Source organism: Doryrhamphus excisus, linkage group LG18, assembly GCF_037039965.1.
Source record: "Doryrhamphus excisus strain RoL-2023G ecotype Guam linkage group LG18, RoL_Dexc_Guam_v1.1, whole genome shotgun sequence".
NCBI lineage: Eukaryota > Metazoa > Chordata > Actinopteri > Syngnathiformes > Syngnathidae > Doryrhamphus > Doryrhamphus excisus.
The window spans coordinates 17,122,700-17,142,466 of record NC_136374.1 but is presented as its reverse complement, the minus strand read 5'-3'; the positions used below and the strand labels follow the sequence as shown (position 1 = coordinate 17,142,466).

At 40.7% G+C, this 19,767-nt stretch overlaps 1 protein-coding gene across 2 annotated transcripts; it reads left to right on the top strand.

Annotated features, from left to right (window-relative positions):
• The first annotated feature begins 159 nt into the window (after positions 1-159).
• Positions 160-19,559, top strand: mapk14b (mitogen-activated protein kinase 14b). Of its 2 annotated transcripts, none has more exons than XM_058055356.2 (12): positions 160-583; positions 6,778-6,907; positions 10,332-10,390; positions 11,008-11,119; positions 11,202-11,231; positions 11,404-11,451; positions 12,820-12,934; positions 13,273-13,344; positions 15,600-15,679; positions 16,329-16,407; positions 17,734-17,907; positions 17,976-19,559. In XM_058055356.2, the coding sequence occupies exons 1-12, from the start codon at positions 465-467 to the stop codon at positions 18,041-18,043; spliced, it is 1,086 nt and encodes a 361-aa protein (XP_057911339.2). In that variant the 5' UTR covers positions 160-464; the 3' UTR covers positions 18,044-19,559. The 2 variants fall into 2 exon arrangements, with proteins under 2 accessions (XP_057911339.2, XP_057911338.2); XM_058055355.2 differs by lacking the exon at positions 15,600-15,679 and adding an exon at positions 15,969-16,048 and having other exon boundaries at positions 161-583.
• Positions 19,560-19,767: the final 208 nt, after the last annotated feature.

Below are 19,767 nucleotides of genomic sequence, written 5' to 3'. Positions count from 1 at the left end.
CATTCCAGATAAGCTGTGCTAAAGAACTCATAAAAAAAGAAAAAAGGGGGGAAAAAGCACCACGGATGATTGACAGGGAGAATCCCCGCCCCTTCACCGCCAAAGCCGAGGGGAGCTCCCTTGTTTTCGCGATGGTGACGACGTTCTCGCGAGATTTCCGCACCGGGAGCGCGCTGGGACCAAGAGAAATACGCGCTCATGTTTCCGCATGCCGAGCAGAGCAAGAAAGGGAGAATAATCCAGCAGTAGCTAGTCCAACCTGACACGGCGCTTTAACAAGAGGAAGTCCCCCCCCCAACGGGGTGCACGGAACATTGACGTACTTTCTTCGGAGGCCACTTTGCGCCTCGGGCGTCTGGAGGCAGTTTTTGTCGAGTTTTCAACGGACTCTAGCCCAGTCTTGTGGCGGTGCTAGACGGGGACGAGAGTGCACAAGTCCCCCCCCTCCCGCCCCCGACGCAAGAATGTCGCAAAAGGAAAGACCCACTTACTATCGGCAGGAGCTCAACAAGACAATGTGGGAGGTCCCGGAGCGGTACCAGAACCTGTCCCCCGTCGGCTCCGGCGCTTACGGTTCGGTTTGGTAAGCATTAGTTGCGGATGCTTTGTGTTTACCTTGTCATAGCTACCAGTTGGACGTACCCGCCTCGTTGGCGTTACTTCCGCCCTTCCCCTTTAATGCCGGGTTGCTGCCAGAACCTTTCAAGTTAGCTCTGTGTGAAATGTGCAGCCGTGATATTGCCTTGCCTGTGCATGCCTTCATCGGGCCTCCTCGGCGGATAGAACACCGTGATTCCACCCCGGCATGCATTATACATTTTCCACTTGGGTGCAGCTAGCCTGTGGAGTAGCACAATGTCACGTGATTTGCACTAAGTAGGCCCCATCGTGCACAGTGAGGGCTTTGAATAGGAGGCTGCAAAAAGAGCTGGTTGATGACTCCAGAATGATGTCATTCTTTGTAGTACCCCCATGACTCACTATCCTCTTCTTAGTCATCACTAAATCCTCTCATGGTACTATATGCTATACTTCATGTACTTCCATAACATTTCTAATGCCTGGATCCATCCTATTAGGGATGCAGATATTATTATTATTATTATTTTAGCAGTTCAGTAATCTATCAATTGGCTAATCTGATATTAATCCACGTGTATAAAGTGCTCGCAATACTTTAATACGATGCAGAGGTGTCCTAACTTTTTCCCCGCTGAAAAATTAAAAGAATGCACATTCCACTTTGCTATTTTGTTATGAACTTTTATGAACATATAATTTTCAACAATATGTATGGTTAGTATGAGCCTTGGTCTTTGCTCTTTTTTTCCCTCCAAAAAATATTTCCACTTCAAAAAGACAACTTTTTTTTTTCTTAACTCATTCAATCCCAGCCATTTTGTAAAAGCAGTCCCTCTTGGTATGGAACATTTTTGAAAAGCATTTTTTAAAGAGATAAAGAATATTGTGTCTATAATCAAAAAAAAAATGTAGCCATATACAATACATCTAGCCAAAATGTCTAAACAATGACTTTTTTCCCCCGCGTTTTTGTGCCCCCCCCCCCCCCCCAAAAAAAACATTTCAACTTCAAAAAGACAACTTTTTTCTTTTAGCTCATTCAATCCCAGCCATTTTGTAAAAGCAGTCCATCTTGGTATCGAACATTTTTGAGGATGTTGACTGATTTTTTTAAGGGATACAGAGTATTGTCTATAATCTAAAAATGAAAAAAAAAATGTAGCCATATACAATATATATAGCCAAAATGTCTAAACAATGCTATTTTTTTCCCCCAAAAATATTGCAACTTCAAAATTATTTTTTTTTTCTCCCAGTCCATCTTGGTATCGAACATTTTTGAGGATGTTTTTTTAAAGGGATACAGAATATTGTGTTCTTGGGCTATGAAAGACATAGTATACACCAAAAGCGGTATATACTTTTTTATGGTTCTTTAGTAATAAGCAGTAGAACATAGTATTTTGCTTGCGTTTGCGTGTATGTGCATGCATTTATAGTTCCCTTCAATTCATGCAACATGGACTTTTCACTTCCTGTTTTCTGCGGCGCATCTATTTCAATGGGAAAGATACAATCTGTGCCCGTATGGCAATTTTTTTCAGCTTAAAATTCAGCACCAAACATGCTGTCTTCTACCGCGGAGTTGCATCATCACCTCTTCGTGCCTTTTGTATACGAGCAAAGGTGTATCCAACTTGCAGCACCGTTACGGTACTTTGGCAAAAAAAAGAAATAGGTGACCTATTTGTGTTTTACGTAACTGGCAACATTTCAATTGTACATACTTGAGTTGAAAGAAATATTATTTGGTGAGCTGCTACTTTTTGGCCTACCCTTAAGATGCACTACAAGTTCATGTTGAAGTTAGCGCTTTGACGACGAGACATCATTATTATAACGATGATGAGAACAAGGTTGTTAAATGACACTTTAAAAACGTAAGTTGGCACGTAGATGCCTCGTGAAAGTTGGCACGTACCTCACGAAGGCCGCTTTTTTTAGCGAGTCATCAAAGCAACACAATAGAAACTGAAGCTTTTTTTCTAGTCTAATTAACACGAGTCTAGTCTTAATTTCACTCAACGTTTTTTTTCAGTGTTCTGATTGGACTGCGGCTCAAAAGATGTGTGCACATATTAAATCATCAATCAATGACTTTGGCAAATCCCACCTGATTGTGTGCGCGTTACCTGCCTCGAGCAATTGTGGTGCATATGAAACCTTAATCGGGTTAACGAGATGACGCAAGTACATGTGGAACTGAGCGTCTTTGAGCAACGTGTTCCGCTTCTTGTTTGATTGGCTTTTGTGTGATATTGTTCTACCTTTATTGCCACAGCGGCTCTGTTAGTTCCTGTCACAGATGAAATTACTGGTATCGATAATCATGGAGCTACGGTACATATCCACGGAGTGTTCTTTCCATGATGACCGAGATAAGCTGGAGACAGGATTTTACTTTATTGCTGACAGAAAAATTAGCGTCATTTTTTTTACTTATGACGTATCTATTTGCATAGTTCTTTTTCAACCCAAATCCCGGGTTAAGTGAAGAATAATAAGAATAAGAGTAACAATATGTACTCTTAATTAAATGCTAAAGTATAAAAATGAGGAGTCGTGCCGCAGCATTTTGTACGGACCTCGAACAATGCACAACGATGAGCCAATTCAAGAAACAATACAAGCAGTTGATGTTATATATATATATATATATGTTAAATATGTTGTTATATACATTTACTATGGTACCCATTATGGCATTGGATGCTCATATCACCTCGTACTTCGGTACGAGGTACATTACTAAAAACAAAACACAAAAAAAAAACTCAAACTGCATTATGGAAAGCAGGAAGTGAACAAATGTAACAGTTAGTGATTGTAAAAGTACCAGATGGAGGAGTAGGATTTAATAAGCTTTGCTTCTTCCTACTCCTTTTGGACATGTGGAACTGGGAACTGATTATGGGATGCATTCAATTGTAATCTGATGCATGTTCAAATTAAATGAAACCATTACCATTACCATTACCATTTTGTACTAACTGCAGGCGTTTAAAAGCCGACATTGGAAGACCAGAAAGCAGAACATTACAGTTTAAGGTGAGAAGCGACAAATGCATGGACTAGGGTCCCTGCGTCAGTAGACGATAAAATAGAACGTAGCTTAGCGATGTAGCAAAGATGAAAAAATGCACTTTTGAAAGGATTGAATGGCGTATCACAATGAGATTTTTTTTTTTTACTGAGTCACTTTGAGTAATGACGCTTTTATCAAAAGTCAGAGTGATGTCCTTAAACAGGCAACTCTTGTTTAGCCGGGCTAGCAAAAAAGTTTTAGCTAGTGAAAAAGTTACAGGACATACATTGTCGTGCCTCGAAATTAGAGCAGTAAGGCGGGTCAGTTAACTCTAATGGCACATATAGCTGAGTGTCGTCGGCATAACAGTGAAAGCTAAACTTATGTTTGCGTATGATGCCGCCGAGCGACAGCATATAAATATTGAACAAAAGAAGGCAAAGCATTGATCCTTGTGGGACTCCGCAAGTGACAACCACAGTATTCATAAATTAAATGATGTGTAAGATCTAAGTCAGGAAAATACCGGACCGGTAGCACCAATATGCGTTTTAAGGTGTTCGAAATATCTTAAAAGGCATGTTTTCAACTCTCCACAATTAGCGTAGCTCGTGTCTCCCCTGTGGTTTGAACGTCGCTCCCTTTGCCTTTTTATGGCCGCTGTGTGTTATTGCACTTGCATTTATTACGGCCTAATTGGATGCTGTTTGCTCAGACACGGTTTGTTTGTCCTGCGGACGGGCAGCAGCGGCTTTAAAGGCCCGTGTCCATGCAGCTTTGTCATTTTGGTGTTTACCCACAGTGGGTTTTTTTCCACCCAAAGGCGACGCACACAAGTTGTTGCGAGGCGAGTCCACCGCTTGAAGAAGAAAAACACTCTTCTTATCTTCTTAATGTTGCTGTTATGGCCGTTGAGGAGTATGATTAATTTCAAGGCTTCCATCCAGTGACAGCCCCTCGTGCGAGTGGATGACTAAAGTTAGCAAATGTTGGAATCGGAACAGGAAATGACTCACCCTTATGTGACCCCTTTTTTTTTTTTTTTTTTTTTTAATATGTCGGAACAGGAGGAATGCCCCTGAACTTGAAAGTCGTAGCACACTTCTAGACCGGGTCATGGTAGTTCAGAAGTTGCGCCGCCATAGCTGAACCACTCCCTGCAACGACTCCCTCCTCCGTCTGCGTGTCTCGCCGCAGTCTGCTTTTTGGAATCGGTTGTTTGTGATGCAGAATAAGTAGCTGACCTGGAAGGAATGTGTTTTTGGTTTTTTTCCAACGGGGGCGTTTAGTCTCTGATATAGGAAATAGGGACCAGGCCCCATCTGGCCTCTCCTCCACCCTCATAATGTCTTCTGGTGGCACCAGAAGACTTTGGCAGGCAAACCGATTTGACTGCAAATTGAGCAATACGCCAAGAACTTCCGTCTTTTTTTTTTTTTTACGTCAGCGTTGCACCTTCTTTTTTTTTCCACACACACCCATTCCCGCTCAGGCTCTTCCGTGACAATGAGGCGTAAGCGTTACACTGGATAAATGACCCACAGCGTTCAAACCACGTGGGAACAGTAGGTGTGTTTACCATTGAAAGCATCGTTATTGTTGCTGCATCCAAGCGTTGTTTTATCTCCATCTCCATTGTTCTTCATGCGTCCACCTCGCCGTGAAATACTGCTTTATAACGCTTTTATGCACTGCCCTCACACACTTGTGTTTTTCTACTAAATGAGTCAGTCGGTACAAAGCAGACCTCCATGAAGGCCAAACCGTTCATCAACACCTTCAGAAATGCCACTGAATTTTGTTGTTAATTAGGTTGTCACACACACACACACACATATATATATATATATATATATATATATATATATATATACCATATTTTCTGGACTATAAGTCGCTCCGGAGTACAAGTCGCACAAGGCCAAAAATGCATAATTAGGTAGAAAAAAACACAAGTGGCATTTATTTTCCAAACTACTTGACCAAAACAGACATTAGGTCCTCTTGGAAGGCAAGTTCTACCAATAAAAGAATAGAGAACAGGCTGAATAGGTGTAAGATATGCTAACACAATGCTTATTCAGCTACACAAAAAATAAACATAAACAGTGTCCTGTGTTTATGTAACATAAACACTTTTTTCATTTATAAGTCGCTCTGGAGTATAAGTCGCAGGAACAGCCAACCTAGGGAAAAAAAGTGCGACTCATACTCCGGAAAATACGGTAATTATTGACTTACTGCTATTTTTCACAGCACTAATTCTGATCCGATAAATCTTAAGTGACTTTGATCAAATGTAGAATTAGTGCAGCCACCTTGCCAGCTGTTGAATTTGATGGAGGTAAAAACCAGCGGCACGTAGCTAACGAGGGATGATGGGAACACCGAGGGAGCTTAGATTACAAGGTTTATAGTGTGTGTAACACACAGAATTTATAAGTCGCAGGAACAGGCAACCTATGAAAAAAGTGTGACTTTTAGTCCGGAAAATACGGTATAGAAAATGAGTTATATTTAGAGCTGCATGGTGGAGGAGTGGTTTGCACAGCTAGGAGACCCGGGTTCGATTCCCTGCTCGGCCATTTCTATGTGGAGTTTGCACGATCTCCCCGTGCATGAGTGGGTTTTCTTCAGGTACTCCGGTTTCCTCCCACATTCCAAAAACATGCTAGGTTAATCGGCGACTCCAAATTGTCCATAGGTAGGAATGTGAGTGTGAATGGTTGTTTGTCTATACTATGTGCCCTGTGATTGGCTGGCCACCATTCAAGGGTGGACTTTGACTCTTGCCTGAAGACAGCTGGGATAGGCTCCAGCACCCCCGCCACCCTTGTGAGGAAAAGCGGTTTGGCTAGATTTGGAAATGTCAACAGAAATCTGCATGTTCAGAATTGAACTTGAACAAGTTGTTGTGTGTTTTATGTGGAAATAATTAGATTTTCACGCTTCACACTGCTGATAAGCAACAACAGGTTCAGTCATTTTGCTAGTATATCCGTGGGGAGCGGGTTTTGTTTAATAAGAGGCGGAATCAATCGCCAATGTGTTATCTACACCGCTTACCGGGCGTCCCACGCCGTCTGTGTTCTACACATAGAAGCAATGCACAAATACAGTGGAATGTTCCTAACATTTTGGCATCTTCTATCCCTCCATGTGTCGTGCAGTTCAGCGTTCGATGTGAAGACGGGCCTGAAGGTAGCGGTGAAGAAGTTGTCCAGACCCTTCCAGTCCATCATCCACGCAAAGAGAACCTACAGAGAGCTCCGACTGCTCAAACACATGAAGCACGAAAATGTAAGTGGACGCACTCGTGGATGGGAGCCGCCTCCAGGAATGCAGTTACATGCTGGAAAGTGGAGACGCATGGAAAAAAAGACAAATGTTGTGTGTTGCAGACACTTCTCCACAGGCTTTAGATGCAACATCCACGTTTCACCACTTCACTATGTCTCTTACATAATCGCAGTGGTTTTTTTCAAGCAGTAGTCCCTTAGAAACGGATGGATTTCCGCTGCTCAGAACGCATTCATTAAGATGTCCAATAAGCTGGCGTCATTAGTGTGCAGTCAGTCTTTGTGGGTATGACACATGTGGACAAGCAATAATACATTTGGAGATAAAGTACCACGTGTAAAAACCTGACAGAGCATCTTATATATCTTATACGACAAATAAGACATCATGTGTTCCACTGATGCTTTTTTTTGCGTCTCTTCTAAGAAAGAATAAGTTCATTAGCGGCCCACGGCACATTTTAAAAACAGCAAAAAAGTAAAAAAAATCTGCAGTAATTTTATTCAAAAATTTAAAATATTATGAGAAAAAAGTTGTGATCTAACAATTAAAAAAAATCATAATTTTACAAGAATAATCAAAAATAATATATTGGGTCATTTTAGTAGCATAAGGTTGAAACATTTGTGGGCGAGTTCAAGAGCTAATATGCTAACAATAAAGAAAAATAGTAATACTAAAATATGCTTGCTGACTGTATTTTTTTTTAATAATGGCAAAAAGTTCTTAAATTGATATCCCTTTACATAAAATTTGATGTAATTATCATTCTAGTTGCACATGGAATTGTTTACCGCAAATACATTTCCTCAACTTGGATAAAAACTTATTTCCATCTGCGATTAAATGCGATTAATTGTGAGTTAACTATGGGGAAAATGCGATTAATCACGATCAAATATATTATATATCGATTGACAGCCCTAATTAAAATCCAACTTTCATTCATTCAGAGCTAAAAACAAGGCTAAAAGGATCTAAAATGTTCGCCATTAGAGAAGGATTTCAACCGTTTTTGAGTTGCTTTTTGAACATGGGAAGGTCAGGACAAGCATGGAGGGAACAGGGCAAAGAATTCCAGAGGGGGTGATGAAACTCAACTCTTAACCTCAACGTCACTTCCTGTCCTCCACTTACTCTGCTTCCATAGGAAACACGTTTTTTTTGGCGACACACAGCAGCACAAGTCTGATTAGTTTACTGTTACAGTAGATGCAGTACTGTACATTGCTGAAAACAATCATTATTATATATGGGGGAATATTCAGTGTTATTATCACAGTGCATTTGTACGCACAAAGATTTCCCGACTCACAGAGGCCCTAATAGACGACTTGGTACCTCCCACAGTCAATATGTGGAAATACCGTCTGTCATTTGCCTTTTTATTTCATCATAACAGAAAAAATTGCCATTTTTTTCAGTTCTAAATATATCAAAGTGTAATATTACCTACCTTTCTTACATACAGAGAGAGACCTTCTGTATTTTCCTCCCACTGTTGCCAGGAGATTCTCTGGGTTTTGAGTTTTGGAAAGGCCGGTCGAGGCCAATCAGATCCTTGTTTTGGCAGTATCCGACCAATCAGCTGCGTCTGTGTCTCATTTGGGCAGGATCACCACATGGAGCTTTGGCACAACTGGGTTTTTGCACTGGTTATCCATGACACCCCCCACCCCACCCCTTTTTTTTTTGAAGGGGGGGAGGGTTGATGCTGCAGTGTCTCAGAATGACCTCATTCCTTGTGTACTCTGAGAAAACAATCAATATATAGATTGAATTTTATTTTTAATACTTTGATATTTATTAAAAAAAAACATACAGTAAAAATGTATGTCATGGTTAATTTATTAAGAAAAAAAGCACATAAATATGAGGAGGAAGTCACATTTTTATTTAATATTCTCATTCATATATTGTAATTGTGTGCCTGTCTTTGTAGTGTTACCTTAACCGGTAGGTTCCCAAAGCGGGATACGTCAATAAAAGTAAAAAAAAAAAAGAGCTCACAATTACAAGTGCACCTGAATGCCTCACGATGTGAGGACACAGGAGACAGGAAGGAGACAGCGCGTCAAGTTATTCATTGCTCTGTGCGCAGTGTTCCCGCACGGTGTCGTGGTGACAATCTGTCACTGAGATCCAACCAAAAACGAGGCTTTATCGTTGGTTGTATGTGTATTGTATGTATGTTTGTTTTTTGGATACTATTAAAGTGGCCCTAAGATGCTCTTTCCACCTTTCTGACCTATTATCGTGTTAAACCACGCCAAAGTTTCAGATAATAAGGTTTGGGAAGTTTGGGATAGCTCCAAACACTTGGTTCCAAAGTTTTTTTTTCTAACACTGGCTCACTGTGATGTCACAGTTAGACACCTGTGACTTCCTTATGGGGGCGTGCCCGGGTACAAGCTGAGTGGGACCAATTACAGTGTAGTGGGTGTGCCGTAGTTGGGAGTAAAACCAAACAGACCATTTTGTAAATCCAAGGAAATACAGCTGGAATAGGTGCAAATGTGGAAGATCTCGAAAGCTTTCTGTGCGGTTTATTGTGTCTAGTTGACAACTCAAAACAAAGGACTAGAAATGTGCATAATAGGTCTTTTTTTTAAGAAGAGGTTAGTTGTTCTTTTAGTGTTGGGACACAATGGATAGATTCCGGTCAAGATATTGGACACTTCATAATAAACAAGCTGGATCAGAGCTAGCTTGTTTCTGAGAATGGTGTATTCAGGTGCATCATGTAAAAACTGGGAAATCACAGTCCAAATCAGGTGATATTTACAAAACCAACCACTTCTTGCTCTTAACAGTAAGTCAGTGTTAGAAAATGATACATTTATAATGGACATCATTGTTAAACAAGACTTTAAGACACGATACTGCTTGTGTTAAACTTTCCCTGTCTACTTGTTATGAAATGAATATGCATATATGGCCACCCTGAGTGGACAAAACAATGTTGGTGGGAATGGTTGTTTGTCTATATGTGCCCCAGTGTGGACCCCGCCTCTCGCCCGAAGACAGCTGGGATAGGCTCCAGCACCCCCGCGACTCTTGTGAGGAAAAAGCGGTAGAAAATGAATGAATGAATGAATTACAAAGATGCTTATTTTCCTCATTTGTGTGTTTAAAAAAAAACTTGAGCATTGCAAAGGGAGCCACAACAGAGGCTGAAGAGCCATAAACGGCTCTGGAGCCGTGGGTTGCTGACCCCTGACCTAGAATGACTATAAAATGAATGAACCAATGAATTACGTTCAATATTTCAAGTTAATTCACATTGAAAGGTTTGTTTTTTTTATATGTGCAGGAGTGGGGGGGTACATGGCGTCAGGTCAAATGTCAATCAGTTAATTGAGCACATTAAATTCTTGTGCAAACATGATCTTTACCCTCTTGTTTTTTTTTTTCCCTCCCACAGGTGATTGGCCTCTTAGACGTGTTCACGCCAGCGACAAGCTTAGAAGAGTTCAGTGATGTGTAAGTTCTCTCATCTTCATCTCTGCAAATTTACCACGAGTTCACGGAATCGCTCGAGCTTCAAAACGAAGCACCGGATCAGTATAAAACACTTTCTACTTTACATACAGCGCATACGCATCGCATGCCGTGTTTTTTTTTTTTTTTTTTTAGGTGAATGTAGGTTAAGCACATGCCCGCTGCACGTCGGAGTTGTTTCCATGGTAACGGCCCATCTGGCAGTCTGTGCATTTGTGTGCACGGACTATTCAATGAGTTTGCACCGAGTCTCTGCGTGGGGGTAACACGGTGGACACGAAACAAAACACTATGTCTAATAGTAACATGGTTGATTCAAGTGCAGCTTATTGTGGTCGTATAAGAATGTATTATACACGCATACTTTAATAATCAACCCCCTCCCTTGCAGATTTACATCAAGTCCTTGCAAACGATAATCCAGCAGTTGTTTTTATCACTTATTCGTCATATGTAAAATGCATGATTTATGATTGAATCGCTGCCTCTATTAATGGATTTTTACTAACAAGTACACAAAAACGCCGCGAGCAGTGAGCTCTGATTGCAATATCAGCAAGCTACTCTAAGCGTTTTTTATTTATTTATTTATTTTTTAGCTACCTGGTGACACATTTAATGGGAGCAGACCTGAACAACATCGTCAAGTGCCAGAAGCTGACCGACGACCACGTCCAATTCCTCATCTACCAGATCCTGCGAGGTCTAAAGGTTGGTCCGATTCCCGTCACGGCAGCCTGACATCCACTTGTAGAGGAAGATGATTCAAGTTTAACTTTGCATTCCCTCACAGTACATCCATTCTGCAGACATCATCCACCGGGTAAGTACCATTCCCCTCGCATAGATCGGCTTTCACTCGCATGTATCCATGCATGTCCGATAGAGCCTAGCTCCATTAGAGACTTCAGCAAATAAGGCATCAGATTTCTTGTTTTTGTTGCTATTCTGCTCTTATCACGCATCAATTGGAGTTCTTCTTCTCACCCCCTCAGGACCTAAAGCCCAGCAATCTGGCGGTAAATGAAGACTGTGAACTGAAGGTGCGTGGCCACTGGAAACAAATGACCTTAAATTTTACCTTTTGTTACGCTACAACGTAGTCGCATCGTGACGTCGTTTATGCTCCACGAAGTGACTTGCAGTTCTCTGCCAAAACACCAAGAGCGGTGTTTTCCCGAGGGGGAACAAACTCAACTCTCGTCGATGAGCAAACTCAACAATCGTAGACATTTTCCCAAAACCGAAGGACATGTTCGAGAAGATGGGTTGCGTGACCTTTGAGTGGGTAGAGGCGGAGGAGAAAACTGGCAATTATCTAAGAGAGGTGTAACGATACACTAGGCTGACGAGACGATGCATGATACTGGCTCTTCTGGACAGAATAGCGTCGTGTTTGTGAGTTGGGGATAAAAATATGATGGATTTGTACTGCTGTTGATTTATTCAGGTAAGGATAATCGAGCATGATTTCATGCATTAAATATGCAAAACAATTTACGTAGCGTATTTTCTGGACTATAAGTCGCTTCGGAGTATAAGTTGCACAAGGCCAAAAATGCATAATCTGGTAGAAAAAAACATACATAAGTCGCACTGGAGTATAAGTCGCATTTTTTGCGGGTAATTTATTTTCCAAACTACTTGACCAAAACAGACATTACGTCCTCTTGGAAGGCAAGTTCTAACAATAAAAGAATAGAGAACAGGCTGAATAGGTGTAAGATATGCTAACACAATGCTTATTCAGCTACACAAAAAATAAACATGAACACAAAAGGTGTCCCGTGTTTATGTAACATAAACATTTTTTTAATTTATAAGTCGCTCTGGAGTATAAGTCGCAGGAACAGCCAACCTAGGGAAAAAAAAGTGTGACTTATACTCCGGAAAATATGGTAAATATTGAGTTACTGCTGTTAACATGCTATTTTTCACAGCACTAATTCTGGTAAATCTTAAGTAACTTTGATCAAATGTAGAATTAGTACAGCTTCCGCTCGCACTCTGCCACCTTGACAGCTGTTGAATTTGATGGAGGTAAAAACCAGCGGCACGTAGCTAGCGAGGGATGATGGGAACACCAAGGGAGTTTGGATTACAAGGTTTATAGTGTGTGTAACACACTTAATTTTCGGATCTTTCCTCCTATTATAGTTCACAGTAAGAATGGCATTGTTCAGTCTGAAATATTGTCACGTTTGAGACCTTGTGACACACCTAAGTACATAACCTTATTATATTTGACAGACTTTCTTTATTTAGCTTTTGTAATTGATCTGATTTCATCGTACATGCGTCCCATATGTTGTGATGTGAGTTTATTCTCTTGTTCATCACAAGATGGAGTTTTCCTTTCTCTGTTTCTGTCTTTTTTTTTTTTTTTACACTCAAATGCTTTGGCTTCTTAGATCCTGGATTTTGGTTTGGCTCGGCATACAGACGATGAAATGACCGGCTATGTAGCCACTCGGTGGTACCGAGCTCCAGAAATCATGCTTAACTGGATGCACTACAACATGACAGGTACACACTCACTCGCGTATGTTTTTGCTACAAATTTTAGCTCCAACCTTTTTAGAAAGACATTATTCAATTGATGTAAAAGGAAATGGGACATCTCCAAACTTCTACTGTTTTTCAAATGGTGAAATCATCCATATGCCACATTTATTTGTGAAGTTAAGAGAATGTACTTAATAAAAAGCTACACCATTGGCCTCTGAATTCGACAAAATAACTGCATTCTTGAATGCAGAAGTAACCTTTGGAAAAGTTTCACTGTTGACTGTTTTCTTGATGGACTTGAGTTCCTGATCCAAACCATTCACTGTGTATATTATGTTACTGCTTCCATGTTTTAGTGGACATCTGGTCGGTGGGATGCATCATGGCTGAACTTCTCACCGGACGGACGCTGTTCCCCGGCACCGACCGTATCCTTCCTGATAGTAGTCGGGAGAAGATGAGAGTAAGATGATGTACTGCATGATCACAGCAGCAGGTCATGTCTGGACTCAAGAAATGGACGAAAAAGAGGCGCTTAACACACGTTGGGAAAAACGTTTGCATTACCATATTTTATTAATTATGTGTCATCATAGCAAACTTAGATTAGGGACAAGTCAGGAAGTCTAAACCTGAACAACTTACTTAAGCAAGAACCTGACCGGCATCTGTCAAATTTAATGAAAGAGATTAATGTCTGTTACCTTTAGGACAAACGTGTGTATTACCATATTTTATTCATTATGGGTCGTCATAGAAAACTTAGATTAGCGACAAGTCAGGAAGTCTAAACCTGAACAACTTACTTAAGCAAGAACCTGACCGGCATCTGTCAAATTTCAGTGATTAATGTTTGTTTCCTTTGGGACAAACGTGTGCATTACCATATTTTATTCATTATGGGTCGCCATAGCAAACTTCGGTTCGGGACAAGTCAGGAAGTCTAAACCTGAACAACTTACTTAAGCATGAACATGACCGGCATCTGTCAAATTTCACGAAAGTGATGAATGTCTGTTTCCCTTTGGGACAAACATTTGCATTACCATATTTTATTCATTATGGTTCCGACAAGTCAGGAAGTCTAAACCTGAACAACTTAAGCATGAACATGACCGGCATCTGTCAAATTTCATAAAAGAGATAAATGTTTGTTTCCTATGGGATAAACGTGTGCATTACAATATTTTATTCATCATGTGTCGTCATAGCAAACTTAGATTAGCGACAAGTCAGGAAGTCTAAACCTGAACAACTTACTTAAGCAGGAACCGGACCGGCATCTGTCAAATTTCATGAAAGAGATGAATGTCTGTTCCCTTGGGGAAAAAAACGTGTGCATTACCATATTTTATTCATTATGGGTCATCATAGCAAACTTAGGTTAGGGACAAGTCAGGAAGTCTAAACCTGAACAACTTACTTAAGCATGAACATGACCGGCATCTGTCAAATTTCACGAAAGTGATGAATGTCTGTTTCCCTTTGGGACAAATGTTTGCATTACCATATTTTATTCATCATGTGTCGTCATAGCAAACTTAGATTAGGGACCAGTTAGGAAATCTAAACCTGAACAACTTAAATGTGAACATGACCGGCATCTGTCAAATTTCATGGAAGAGATGAATGTTTGTTTCCTTTGGGACAAACGTTTGCATTACTGTATTTTATTCATCATGTGTCGTCATAGCAGACAAATCAGGAAGTCTAAACCTGAACAACTTACTTATGAACACGATCGGCATCTGTCAAATTTCATGAAAGAGATAAATGTTTGTTTCCTTTGGGACAAACGTGTGTACTACCTTATTTTATTCATTGTGTCATCATAGCAAACTTAGATTAGGGACCAGTCAGGAAGTCTAAACCTGAACAACTTACTTAAGCAGGAACATGTCCGGCATCTGTCAAATTTCATGAAAGATATGAATGTCTGTTTCCCTTTGGGACAAACGTTTGCATTACTGTATTTTATTCATCATGTGTCGTCATAGCAGACAAGTCAGGAAGTCTAAACCTGAACAACTTAAGCAGGAACCTGACCGGCATCTGTCAAATTTCATGAAAGAGATTAATGTTTGTTTCCTTTGGGAAAAAACGTTTACATTACCATATTTTATTCATTATGGGTCATCATAACAAACTTAGGTTAGGGACCGGTCAGGAAGTCTAAACCTGAACAACTTACTTAAGCTGGAACCTGCCCGGCATCTGTCAAATTTCATGCAAGTTTTATCTTTGGATGCATGCAAACAATCACTTCTCTTCATGACAAAAGCAAAATCGATGTGTGTATGATTGTGAGCTAGCTCTTTAGCTCCTCCGTGGTGTATGACTCAGCGCTGCCCACTGTTGTCTCGGTGATCCAGCACACCTTCCTGTTTCCCCTCCTACAAAGCAATCCGTGCACAGTGGCCGAGTGTAACACTGCTGTGATGCAGAAATGTTGGATTGTGTGGAAGAAGAATTAGCTATTAAATTGGAGTGTGCAAAATGGCGGCGTTGTACGGTTAAGGTAAGGTTCAACCTGCGTGGTTGTGGATGCCGACGTAATTATGTAAACAGTTAAACGCTTTCAAACAAAAGGATCGCACCTCTCATCCGCCTCGTTTTGTCCAACCACCTTCTTCACCCCCCCCCACCCCCCCACCCCTCCGTTTTCCTTCATGTCACGTGTTAGACATTGATCAGTTGAAGCTTATAATGCTGCTTGTTGGAACCCCCGGGCCCGAGCTCTCGATGAAAATCTCCTCGGACTCCGTGAGTGCCAAGCAGCCCAAGTTTTTGTTGCTCCTGTCGTTGCGCACTTCCGAGAGTGGCTTTCTGGGAATGTTCCTAACAACTCTTATTTGCACTGCCGCTTTTGACGCTCACTTCTGTCGTCGCATGTACTAAAAAGCTGACGCTCATTTCCTCATTTAACACAACACGGGCGGGGGGGGTGGTTGAGCTCAGATCTCCTTCTCGTTGTTTCTGTTCAACTGCCGCCTCCTGATGCACAAAAACCCGAGCGCATGTGTGTGATGCCCCCTTGACTCAGCCGCCGTAGATATAAACCAGCTACAGCAGATAATGCGTCTGACGGGGACGCCCCCGGCCTCGCTCATAAGCAGGATGCCCAGTCACGAGGTGAGACGGATGCCCTCCGCCGTGCCGCCGTGCAGACGAAGATGCCAACGTTTACACGGATGATAGACACGCGTGTTGGAAAAAGCGTTTCTTCTCTCTTCTTTTGTGCGTCACATGATAACAAAACTCCGCCCTCACTTCACTCGCTGTTTCCTCTGCGACTCACTGCGAGGCTTGCACGCCGCTTTGTTTAACATGTGACGACATCAACGACTAAAACGTCTTCGCGGAAGGATCGGTAACGTGATGCGGTTAACCGTTGTCATGTTCTCGCCAACAGGCAAGGAACTACATCAACTCACTTCCCCATATGCCCAAGCGAAACTTTGCCGATGTGTTCATTGGTGCCAACCCTCTTGGTAAGTTGCACTTTTTTTTTTTTTACCCGTGGGAGGTGCGGTCTGTGTGAGGAACCATCAAACGGCTTGAGTGAAATGTCAATCACGTGATTTGTTTGACTCGGTTATGACACCAAATGCCCTTCCTGGGGCAGCGTTCCCATTCCAAATGGTACCGTTTTTGGATGGATGATTACTCTTAATCCCGGAATGTTTGCAAATTAGTAACTAGGGATGTCTGATAGTGTTTTTTTTTTTTTTTTTTTACTGATATTGGGTGTGCCGATATCTCTAATGCTAATGGTTACGACATTTGAGATTGGGCCTGACAAAGTCTTGGTCGTCTGGGTCCCGCCTCTCATAGCCAACGTTTGGTTGTTTAGATGCTTCAGAAGCCGTTTGATGAAGGCCGGAAAATACAGATGTCCATAAGCCCGTAAATCTTTTTTTTTATTTTTTTTATTTTAATTTTTGTGGGAAAAAAACAGATTCCGCGATTGACTGATATAATATTTTCATTCCAATGTCGGGCCGATATTATCGGATATCCTGATTTGTAACCATAACAAACGATAAAATGTCAGAAGTGGGTGCCTGCCCTAAAGACACAACTTACCTTTTTCAGGTACAATAATCTCATTTATCATGGTTAATTGTAGGATTCCATATTTATAAATGAAATAGTTTCATAGCGAGAGAATAGAAAACATGTTTAGAATCTTCAAAATACATTTTTTTAAAAAACATTACTAGAGTCCCTTGAAGAAGAAATAACACCTTTTTCCTTCACTTTTTTTTTTTACTACTACTTCTGGACAGCATACGTCCTATGTCAGTGTAGTATTACTCACACAAAGTGTGATCTGTGTAGAATACTGCATATCACATGTTTGAATGCATCTTCTGAATGCCTTAAATTTATATCTTAGTTCATTTAACCATTTTTATGCTAAAAAAAAATGCAGACAAAATACAGATTTTGGTTATATTCCACCACAAAACAGCAACAATGAATATATTTTGGAAATTTTTTTGGACAGATGGAGTGAAGCTGCGGAATTTGAAGTGCGAAATGACGGGGGATTATTGTACTGTACTGATTTGTGTGATGTCGTATATTAGTTCAAGCTGTGGATTTCTGGACACATTTAGTGGGAGATTCTATGGCAGAGCACTAGAACTTGTGGTTCCGTATCGGTTCCCATTAATTAGTTTAAATTAATGAGTAGAAAAATACTGGACTGTGCTTTTAATATTCATATGTGGTTGTAATTAACCTGTAAAATGAATGTGTTTCCATATGTACTTTATGTAATTTTAAGACTATTTTGGTCCTCTCTACTCTAGCTGTGGACCTGCTGGAGAAGATGCTGGTGCTGGACACAGACAAGCGTATCACGGCCTCGGAGGCGCTGGCTCACCCTTACTTTGCTCAGTACCACGATCCAGACGACGAGCCCGAAGCAGAGCCCTACGACCAGAGCTTTGAAAGCCGTGAGCTGGAGATCGAGGAATGGAAGCGTAAGTTCGCACATTTTGGGACACAAAGTTAAACGTATCGATGAATGTTCTCGTTTTCCGTCCACCAGGGTTAACATACGAGGAGGTCCTCAGCTTTGAGCCGCCATCGTTCGATCGGGATGAGATGGAATCATGAGGAGGAGGCGTTTCATCCTTGTTTTTTTTTTTTTTTTTAGAAAAACACACTTTTAGGGAAAAACAAAAAACTCTCCACGCGCCCTCACCACCACAACTTTCAAGTGCCTGCCATCTTTAAATCTCTGAAGGGGGGGTACTGTCGCGTTTTCAGGGACAAAACTTGTGTTCCACCCATCCCCCTCACACTTTTGATGAGATTTTACCCCCAACTTCCCCCTCTATTTGCATTGTATTCATCATTTTATGTTAATATCTGAAGGCGAACTGAAGCAACTGCTTTCTAGTTGCTCATAAAAATAATACCTAGCAGTGACTCAATCAACAAACGTTATGTTTCTAAAAATATATAATCTTCCACACATTATTTTTGTGTATAGAAGGATTTGACAATGACAATAAATGCAGTGTTTGTATAGACTTATTATAGTCCGGGCCAGTAACCATATTGGAGCCACGTTATGAATGCCGCCATGTGGCGTAAAATGAGATTTGTAATGTAATAAATAAAAGTATGTACTATGTAAGGCACATCTCAAGACAGTATATGTAACATATCCACTTCCTAGATTTAACACTTTGTTTATATTATTGAAACAAAGTCGGTGTTCTGTCTCTTACAACAATGCAACGTTTGTTTTAGCTTCTTTCCACGATATGTCTCGGTCGCACTTTGTTTTCGGAACAGTGTTTCAACGTCATCTCACAAGCCGCTGGACCACTTTGGCACGACAAGGCCCAGATTTGTCTTGGTGTGCTTTTTAAATGTTGATGTTCTCCATCAGCAGATGATGTACTTTTTATTATCATATTGCATTTCTAAATCACAGTCCTATAAGTGTTTGTGGAATATTTCCGGGTCATGGGGCTGCCTCGTATTTATGATCTGTTCTCATGTTTATATATGGATGTTTAAAGTATGTTATTTGTATTAAAAAAAACCAAACTAATGCAAGGCCAGTTTATTTATGAAAATCTTGTTTTGGCCAGACACCACGTTTATTGTCTGTTGATTTCATTCAACATCAAAGTTATGACTGCAGTTGCGTCATTATATCCGATTAGGAAACAAAGACAATGTAGTTCAGTTCAAAGTATTGTTTTCACACAATGTCAATAGAAATATCTAATCGCATATTATTTGCCAACAATCTGCAACATTTTGGCTGTAATGTGGGTTACATGAGGAGTCCGTTCATAATGAGACGTACACACCATTGGCGTTGAATTTCATGTGGAATATTTTAATTGTGTGTCAAATCAATATCTGGTATTCTGTGATTTCTTTAATGAATGTTAGAACCACCGCTGTCATTTATTTGAATAATATAGCAGCGCACACTTTTAATGGGAAAATGTAAAACGTCATACTTGTACAGTATGTTGATTTGATTCGGATGTTATGATCCTGTTCATAAGTTTGTATTTAATTTGGATATTGGCTCTCATCCTTTGAGGTCTTTTAACTGGCTACCTGTAAAATACCACCCTGTGAAAATAAAGGCTACTATTTTTCAAACACAAAATAAAATTCTACCTTTTGTTGTGGCACAAATAAAACCACAGGGCCACATGGTGGTCTAGTGTAATAAGATTGAAATATATATGGTTATATTTTTGGGGGGGGAGGGGGGCAACTCACCATAATGAGGAAACCCTGTGTAATGCATGTACACTGGATGCTATTGGACAGCAAATAAATGCTAATAATATGCTGCTGCCACT